The sequence below is a fragment of the Hibiscus syriacus genome, unplaced genomic scaffold, assembly GCF_006381635.1.
Source record: "Hibiscus syriacus cultivar Baekdansim isolate YM2019G1 unplaced genomic scaffold, ASM638163v2 tig00110654_pilon, whole genome shotgun sequence".
Taxonomy (NCBI): domain Eukaryota; kingdom Viridiplantae; phylum Streptophyta; class Magnoliopsida; order Malvales; family Malvaceae; genus Hibiscus; species Hibiscus syriacus.
The window spans coordinates 234,566-244,910 of NW_024062814.1; the positions used below are offsets into that span (position 1 = coordinate 234,566).

General features: G+C 34.7%; 1 protein-coding gene across 1 annotated transcript; it reads left to right on the forward strand.

The window, feature by feature from the left end:
- The first annotated feature begins 1,180 nt into the window (after positions 1-1,180).
- LOC120137217 (transcription factor bHLH162-like) lies at positions 1,181-2,120 on the forward strand. The gene is made up of 3 exons (XM_039153027.1): positions 1,181-1,389; positions 1,465-1,803; positions 1,891-2,120. The coding sequence occupies exons 1-3, from the start codon at positions 1,204-1,206 to the stop codon at positions 2,026-2,028; spliced, it is 663 nt and encodes a 220-aa protein (XP_039008958.1). The 5' UTR covers positions 1,181-1,203; the 3' UTR covers positions 2,029-2,120.
- The last annotated feature ends 8,225 nt before the right edge of the window (positions 2,121-10,345 follow it).

Sequence of the window (10,345 nt, forward strand, 5' to 3'; positions counted from 1 at the left end):
AGTTCTACGGCACCAACATTTTCTAACCACCACAAATGGTATTGACATATTTCATGCTTATAACTTCTATAAATTTAACTAGGTTTGATTACAAATTAATCATAATACAATGTAAATTTTAACCTAAATTGCCACAATGGTTAATGTTTGGATTTTTTTGAAATTAATGTTTGATTATTTGAAAAAGTCTCTAAGTTTTATTTTCTTGAAAAAAAAATAAAAAAAAGTCTTCAAGTTTGATTTTCAGGTCATTCGTACGTGGACTATCAGGTCCATAATTGAATCCTAATTATTTGATTTTAAATTCAAAACAAAAGCTTCTAGTGATTTTGAAGTTGTAATTATATTATTAAAATATTACAAATTTACAAAAATATTACAATTTTTTTATTAAAATACATGCATGCATGCAAAAAGAAAAGAAGTAATTTTTGAGATTTTTTAGGGTAAATTAAAGTGGAGACCATTTAGTTACGAAAAGATTCTATTATGATCATTGATATTTTAATTTTATCAACAAGATTGTTTAATCATTTAAATGATGTCAATAAAACCACCTACTATTAATATTTGACGGAAAAACGGACATGATAGTCGATAAAATTAATATAATTATATATTTAATTATTATTATTATTATACATTTTATTAATTTATCCTAATTCTAATTTAAATCAATAAATTTAATCCTCGTGATCGAGTAAAAGTACATAGGTTATCATTTGTTCCATTTTTTAATTTTAATTTATTTAATTCAATAATTATTTTCAATCAAATGATACCGCATATAATTTATATTTTTTATAACCACGCACAACATTGAAATTGACGTTACTAAATCAAGAAAATATCCGTTTTCTGGAAACCATAAAAAAATGAAAAAGGAAATTATTCTTAATAAATGGACAATTAATCTTTAAATTAAAAGCAATTACGTCATTTAAATTTTATAATAACGTAATAAAAGTGACGACATTTACCGATTTACGTGTCAATTTTGGCTTCAGCATATACCAATCGTAAGCCTCTTTCACCCGCTTTAATGAAGTGTCGGGTTTTCCACTGTTCCCATTTCCGCATCAAATCACCTGTTCCCGATTTCTATATATATATATATATATATATATATATATATATATATATATATATATATATATATATCATAAACCAGCACAGCACACCTTAATTAAATCATCTTCTTCAATGGAAGAACTTCAAATGCAATTCATGGCTCAAACCTCAGGTCTCGACAACAAGGGAATGAGAAAGAAGGGGGCTTGTCTTTCTTCTGCTAAGGTTGAGAGGAAGATCATCGAGAAAAACAGGCGAAGCCACATGAAGAATTTGTACTCCGAGCTCTTTTCTCTTCTCCCCCGTCGTGATTCCAAGGTTTTTTTTTATTTATGGGTTTGAACTTTGAAATTTGTTCTGAATTTTGATCTGAATGTGGGTTTTGTTTTGCAGGAGGTGTTGTCGATTCCTGATCAAATAGATGAAGCTGTGAACCACATAAAGAGCTTGGAGACGAGGTTGAATGAGTACAAGGAGAAAAAGAAAGACCTAATGGGAAGAAAGAGATCTTATACAAGTAGTACTGCAACTGAAAGCAGTATGAGCTTGAAATCTCCCGAGCTCAAGATTAACGAACATGGCTCCGCCATGGAGGTTGTTTTGACGACCGGGACAGACAGCCAGTTCATGTTTTATGACATAATTTGCATACTAAATCAACATGGAGCTGATGTACTAAATGCCAGCTTCTCCGCCGTTGGGAATACAGTTCTCCATGTTGTTCATGCTGAAGTAAATTAATCAGCCACTAGCTCTCTCCTATCTCATATTTCTATATCATATGCGTCTCTTCATCTAATTGATTTGTTTTGGTGACAGATTGGAGCATTTGTTTCAGCAGAAGTAATAAAGAATAAGCTGAACAAATTAATGCATGGACCCGGCTACGAAGACGATCAGCTGCAACAAGAGTTATGGAGCTTCGAAATCCATCCCGAAATGTGGGATTTCAACTAAATCTATCCTGAAACTTGGGATTTCCCGATCATGTGATAATCGTAATTAACAAAAGGGATGTTGCAGTGACTTAGACAGCAAGGAAGAGTAGACTTCATGTATCAAAATTTTTAATAATATAGATCATGAATCCCTACAATGGATTCCATGATATCGTCTTCTGTTTTCTCGGTCAGTTGATATAGTATTGATTAATGAAACCTTTCCAATAAGTTCATATGTTTATGAAAAATATATATATAATTTTGGTAATGGAAAACTAGATTTTGATTGATTTCTCTACTATGATCGAAGACTAAGTACTGTAATTGCAGAAGGTTTCAGCATATAAGTGGATACATGGAACTAACTCTAGCTGCTTTTGTTTCTTCATCTGTTTTTATTCCTTTGTTTCTATTGCTTTCTTTTATTCTCTTTTTCATTTTTCATCCGAGCTTAAATCCTTCCGGTTGTAGTTCATCATCGATGCTCATCATGTTTATAGCTTATGGACGTCATAGTATCATTCGTCGACGGTCATGAAGCCATTGTTCTTCCACTGCCGTCATTCAGATCTAGTTGTTAGTTCGTTTGTAAGTTTTTTTTTATAATAGTCTGCTGTCTGTTAATAATTTTTCAAGTAATTGACAACACGCACATAACTGCATAAACAATTGCTCGAACCTAAGCTCAAACTCATGATTTTAAGAGAGAACACTCTCTTTAATTATTGAGACCATTCAATGATCGTTAGAGTTGTTAACATATCATCAAAACAATAATAAAAGTGCGAAGATTACGCGACGGGCTCTGAATAGTTAAGCTCGTAGTTATAAGTTGGCTTTGGAGTTCAAATATTAACTTATTTGTTCAAAGTGTATATATTTCATAGTGATTATAAAACAGTAATTATTCAAATATTTTCTTACTCTATTAATAATACGCGTACAACCTACAATTATAGCTGCTCAAATCCGAGACATTTAAGAAAAATAATCTTCTCATTTACTACCGAGATCACTCAATAGATTACATAGATTTAAACAAATATTTGCATCTTGCATCTGACATCCTTCTATTGATAATGACATTCAGTGTGACAAATGTTGAGCCATCTAGCTGGTGGTCGGAGTCTGTCAAACGACGGTAGTTAAACTTGAAAGAAGAATCAATAACTATAGTTTGTGAAGAGTAGGCGTGAGCATTAGATTGAGTATAGTAAAAAAATTTCGAGTTATTTGAGTTGATGAGTCTTACTTTATAATTGAAACTTGATTTAAAATTTTTTTAGTCGAGTTGTTCAAATTTCTATTAAAATTTAATTGTAAATATTTATAATATTATGATACTATTTGATTCCAATTTAAATAGTTGTCTATAACCATATACAATATATATATATATATTTCTTAATTTTGTATATATATATTTATTTATCATACAGAGCCGAGGGACTATACTCAAATTTAAAAATAAATTCACCACTTAAATTTTGAGTTATTCAAATTATTATTCAAGTTATATTTTATAATTTGATTTGAATATGAAAATTTTTAAGTCGAAACAATATGTTTTTCGAGTCGAATTTTATTTACCCTAATAAAGAGAACAAAAAAGAAACAAATAAAATTTTTACTAAGACTGAGAGAAAGGATTACAAAAACTTTTCACCACCATTTAAGAAGGCACCTATCATAGTTTGTGAATCTATAACAGTTATCTGTGAACACTCAAAGGTCCAAGAGGCTGAGGTCCTTGACATGCTTGGACATGCACTCCAAGGTCCTAATCTCATAATCCTTATTGAAGAACACTTCCACGCCTTCACCATAAACCCGAACCAACACTTTCTTACGAAGATCACGGGTGTATTGTCGGCCATTTTATCTGATAATCATTGTTAGTCATTGCTCCTTTCAATGGAACCACACGAAATTCTTTCATATCTTTTATCACATCTCTCCCCCATTCGGATGCCACCAATTTCAAAACTAAATTCAGTTCTTCTCGTGTAGAGGTTGAGATGCACACCCTTTTTTCTTTGTGGCCATTTGTTTGTATATCAACTGACATATCTCAAGATTGATTAGTCTTGACCAACTTTCCAAGAATCTTTCCATCAATCTTAAAATCTGTAAATTGATACACAAACAAATGGCCACAAAGAAAAATGGGTTTTTCCCAAGCTCTGCACCAAAAGAGTTTTGAAAGCAATGACATCCGAAACGAGAGATGCACCAAAAGAGTTTTGAAAGCAATGACATCCGAAACGAGAGACGTGATGAAGGGCATGTAAGATTTTCATGTTTCAATATATTGAAACTTACAAAGAAAAGGTTCAAGAACAGGGAAAAGAAGAGAACAGATCTTAACAGAAGATATAATGTAGCAAAAGTTAAATGAACAGTAGAATGAAAAGTCAAACAAGAGATCAGATTCAATGACCCTTTCATTAAAGTCACGTTCTCTTAAGCACTCCTTTCCAAGTTCATCTGTACACAACGACTCAGAGATATTAGAGAAACAAAGAAAAATAAGAAAATAAGAGATGAGGAATGTAGGCCTTATGTCCCTCAATTTTGAGGTACTTTATATAGCCCTACTTTGGACCAGAGAATCAACACAGTATATATTTCATTTGTGCTGTAATCTTGTTTTTGAGGGGCAAAATTAATTAATTTTTCTAGCACTTCTTCTGATCATACTTCAAAAAAATGTCATTGTGAATTTTTGTGATGTATCATAATTATGTAACGGTCTGAACTTTTGAGACAACTTAAGGTGTTGACTCAAGATGGACTTGGGCCGAGTTAGAATCATAATTGGACCCTTGAGGCACGTTTGACAAATTCGGGTGAGAATTGGACCTTGGGCATTGAGAGAAGGGAGAAATTTACATGGAATTCAAATGTTGACGGACCAAAAGGATAATTTACCCATTGAGGAAAATCAAGATGATTTGCCTCTTGACGTGGATGATGGCCATGGTGGGATATATGTGGAAGGACAAAGGCTTTTCCCACCCTCTCTTTTCTCTCTATGTTACCTTTGTCACATTCTCCCTCTTCTTTGAACCAAATACTCATCTAGCACGGTGGTCGGAGGCTGTCAAACGACGACAATTAAAGATGAAAGAGGAATCAACATTGCTCTTTGGTAGGAATTTGAGAACTAAAAAAATAACCAAATAAATATCAACATAAAGGATATGAGGTTTAACGTGTTCGACATTGTCTATTTCTATAAGCGAGATAAACAACAATCCACTATAAATGTAGAGAACACGAATAATACAAATACATGATATCACATGTATCCCAAAACTCATTATACAAACCAATACACTCTTTCAACCTCCCTACAAAACTATCTCATAAACATAAACCCCAAAAGTTATAGAAATCTAAAAAAAGCTTGCGTCTCTCCAAAATAATTCTCTCTCCTATTACCCTAAAGGTTAAGATATAATCTCTATTTATAAAACTAAATACTTAGTCACCAAGAATTCTTTTTCCATAAGAATTTTTACCTTAATAAATATTTACTTTATTAAATAAAATTATAATAAAATCCAACTTAATCATCAATTATCGATACCAAATGATTTTATTCAAGAATTGATGCTTAAAGTGGTATCGATACTCGAGATGAGTATCGATACCCATGAGGGTGGTATCGATACCAGTGTGATGATATTAATATCTAAATTTTATGATATTGATATGTTGGGAAACAAGGTTATTTCCCACACGAACGTAGTTTCAAAATTGACCTAAAATGTCAAGATCAAAACCACCAAAGGTTGCACAACGGATAAACCTGTCAAACTATTGAATATTGTAACACAATGGAAAAATCGAATAAAAAACAATAAAGGAGATAACACGCCAAATTTATGAGGTTCGACGAGAATATCGTCTACTCCTCGGGCACCACACCAGATGATAACTTCACTATCAACAAATATTACAACAAATGGAATTCTTTAGAATTCCCAAAGTGAGAGAATGAAGAAAACAAGAGGAAGAGAGAACTTGTTTTGGGATGATTTCTAATGAAATACTTAGGCCTATTTATAGTTGAGTTCTAAGGACTAAACTTATAAATAACCTAATATTTTAAGGACCAAACATGAAAAATAAGTTGGCCACCTACCAAAGAATTTTCCAATGAGTTGGCCACCAACCAAAATGAAATTTCTAATCTTGCCAAACTTAATTTCAAGTCAAACATAACAAATCTCCACATTGGCTTGAAATTACCAAGCCTACTCAACTTCTTCAACTCCCCAAATTTGTAATGCCTCTAATTGCGCTTACAAGCGCTACATACCCGAAGGTGTTCAAACTTTTAGGATGTTAATCAAGTTCAAACAATGATTGAACTTGATTATTGTTACCACATTGGTCATCATATCTGCAAGATTTTCTGATGTCGCAATTTTCTGAAGTGGAATCTTTCATTCTTCAAAGATCTCCTGCACAAAGTGATACCTCACGTCGATATTCTTAGTCCTTGAATGGTAGACTTGATTTTTCGCTAAGTGAATAGCGCTATGATTGTCACAATAGAGATTAATGTGACTTTGAACAACTCCCAAGTCTTCTATCAACCCGTTAAGCCAAATTGTTTCTTTCACATCCTCTGAAACTACCATGTATTCTGCTTCTGTAGTAAACAAAGCCACCATAGATTGCAAAGTAGACTTCCAACTTACTGGGGTTTTAACAAGAGTAAACAAATACCCAGTAGTTGATCGATGCTTATCCAAATCACCAGCATAGTCGAAATTAACATATCCAACCACACACTGACCAAGCGCTTCATCCTGTTCAAAAACTAAACCAACAACCACGGTTTGTTGGAGATACCGTAGAATCCATTTCACAGCTTGCCAATGTCCTTCTCCAGGATCATGCATGCACCAGCTCACAACTCCAACTGCTTGTGAAATGTCAGGACGCGTACACACCATTGCATACATCAAGCTCCCAAGTGCATTAGCATATGGAGCTTTTGCCATATACTCTCTTTCTTCGTTAGTTTCAGGAGATAATTGAGAACTAAGTTTCAAATGAGAAGCCAGTGGGATACTTACATGTTTGGTATTTTCATTCATGCTAAAACATTATAATACCTTTCTCAGATACTGCTTCTGTGTTAAACAAAGTTTCCCTCTCTGTTTATCTCTTCTTATCTCCATACCAAGAATCTTCTTGGCCTCACCTAGATCTTTCATCTCAAACTCTTGATTCAACTAAGCCTTTAATTTGTCTATCTCCTTTTCACTCTTCGAAACGATCAACATATCGTCAACGTACAAGAGAAGATAAATGAAATATTCATCTTTGAGCTTTTGCAAATACACATAATGATCATATTTGCTTCTAATGTACTTTTTCCTTGTCATAAAGTTATCAAATCGCTTGTACCACTGCCTCGGAGATTGTTTCAATCCATATAGCGATTTGTTCATCTTATAAACCCATTTCTCACAACCACTATCTTTGTATCCTTCTAGCTGAGTCATATAGATCTCATCTTCTAAATCACCGTGCAAGAAAGCCGTCTTTGCATCAAGTTGAGCTAGCTCCAAATTCAACTGTGCTACCAAGGCCAACAATATTCTAATGGAGGAATACTTCACAACAGGGGAAAATACTTCATTGTAGTCGATTCCCTCCTTTTGAGCGTAGCCTTTAGCTACCAACTGTGCCTTGTAACGAACATCTTTCTTGCTATGAGATCCATCTTTCTTTGCAAATATTCACTTGCATCCAATTGCTCTTTTACTTTTCGGTAATTGTGTCAGTTTCCAAGTGTTGTTCTTTTGGAAAGATTGCATTTATTCATCCATGGCACTTTTCTACTTATCACTTTCCAAGCTTTGTATTGCTTCTTGGTAAGTGATAGTGATATCATCATTAACAACTGGAAGAGCATAGGCCACCATATCAACAAATCAAGCATGTCTACGAATTTCTTTCCTTGGCCTTATAACTGCAAGTGGTTCTAGTGTCTCTAATGGTTATTGGGTTTGAACCTTTTCATCTTCTGATTCTTCTATTGGAGTTGAAGAATCAGCTGCATCAACTTCTGGGATCATCGTCTACTGAAACTTCACCTGTTTTGGAGTATGCTCCACCTGCTGCAGAGTACTACTTGTCTGGACAGCTTCATTTGTTACCTTCTTTACTAGGGTAGATTTATCAAAGGTAACATCTCTGCTACAAATTATCTTCTTGATGTTTAAACACCAAAGGCGGAATCCATTCACTCCATGAGTGATTCCTATAAAGAGAGCATTCTTTGCTCTCGGATCAAGCTTAGATTCATTCACATGATAATAAGCAGTGAATCCAAATACATGTAAGGAATCATAATCAGTAGCAGGTTTTCCAGACCATACCTCCAATGGTGTTTTTCCTCCTATCGCTGATGACGGTAGACAATTGATGAGATGGAAAGCATATGTCACAACCTCAACCCAAAATGCCTTGCCTAACCCAGTATTAGACAACATACATCGAACTTTCTCCAATAGTGTTCGATTCATACGCTCTGCCACCCCATTTTGTTATGGTGTATTTCTAACAGTGAAATGTCGAACAATACCATACTCATGGCAAACATCAAAGAATGTGCCACTTTTATATTCCCCTCCATTATTCTTCCTAAGACGTTTGATCTTTCTACCAGTCTGGTTCTTGATCATATTTTTCCATTTCAGGAAAATTCAAAGCACTTCATCTTTAGACTTCATCGGATACACCCAAACTCTTCTGGAAAGGTCATCTACAAAAGTTACAAAATAATGGTTTCCTGCCAAAGACGATGTCTTTGAAGGACCCTATATATCTGAGTGAATATAATCCACAATACATTTTTGTATTATGTATAATGGTGCCAAACTTCACTCTCTTTTGCTTTCCCATAACACAATGCTCGCAAAAGTTCAATTTGCAAGCCTTTGCACCTTTCAAAAATCATTTCTTTGCCAGAATTTGCAAGGATTTCTCTCCAGCATGTCCCAACCGTATATGCCACAACTGGGTTGCGTCCAAATCATCACCTCCGGAAGCTGCTGCAACTGCTCTAATAATTGTACTACCTTGGTAGTAATACAAATTATTTTTCCTGGTGCTCTTCATCATCACAAATGCGCCATATGTGACTTTTAAAACTCCATCTCTCATAGTGACTACTGAGCCTTTGGATTCCAAGGCTCCCAATGAGATGAGATTTTTTTTTCCAAACTGGGCACATATCGGACATCAGTCAGAACTCTGGTTGATCTATCTTGATTCTTCAACCGAATTGAACTTATCCCAACAGTTTTACAGGCATTGTCATTGCCCATATAAACAACTCCTGCATTTAGTTCTACTAAATCAGAGAACCACTCCCGATTAGGGGACATATGATAGGTGCAACCCGAATCTAATATCCATTCATCTGAATGAAATGTTGTTGATGAAACAACCAATGATATGTCAGAGTCATTTGCATCATGCTCTGCAACACATGCATCTGGAGCAGATTTTCATTTCTTCTTCAGCTTCGGACAATCTTTCTTCCAATGGTTTTTCTCATGAAAAAAGACACATTCATCTTTTCCCAGTCTGGACTTTGACTTTGATCTCCCTCTCCACTTTGGCTTTTGACTTTTCGAGCGACCTCTTGCCACCATGGCCTCCATTGCTTCGTACTTGCTCTCCTTCTTGGTTTTCTTCCTGAGCTCATAACTATACAAACAAATGTTACATCTTTAAGGGTAACATTATCCTTACCATGAAGTAACGTTGTCTCAAGGTGCTCAAATTCATATGGAAGAGATTACAATAACATCAAGGCCAAATCTTCATCTTTGAAGGTTTCATCCATATCCAATAAGTCTACCATTAGCTTATTGAACGCATTGCTATGTTCATTCATATTGGTGTATGGTTGATAATCAAATCTGAACAATCTTTTATTCATGTGGAGACGATTCTGAGAGCTTTTCTTTAGGAATTTTTTCTCCAATGCTTTCCACATCTTACTTGCAGAAGTCTCGTTCTTGTACTGCTCCCTGAAAAGACAAGATCGAATCATGCTGCACGCCAAACGATTGATTGTTCCCCATTCTTTCTCCTCCATATATTCGGGTTTTTCTTCCTCAATGGCGATATCTATACCTTGTTGGAATAAAGCGTCTAACACCTCACCTTGCCACATGCCAAAATGACTGGATCCATCGAACAACTCCACCGAAAAATTTGCATTTGACATCACCCTCCTCACCGTTAGAGTTGGGTATACGGGCTACCCGCCCACGGAGCGGTTTAAAAAGGCCGTA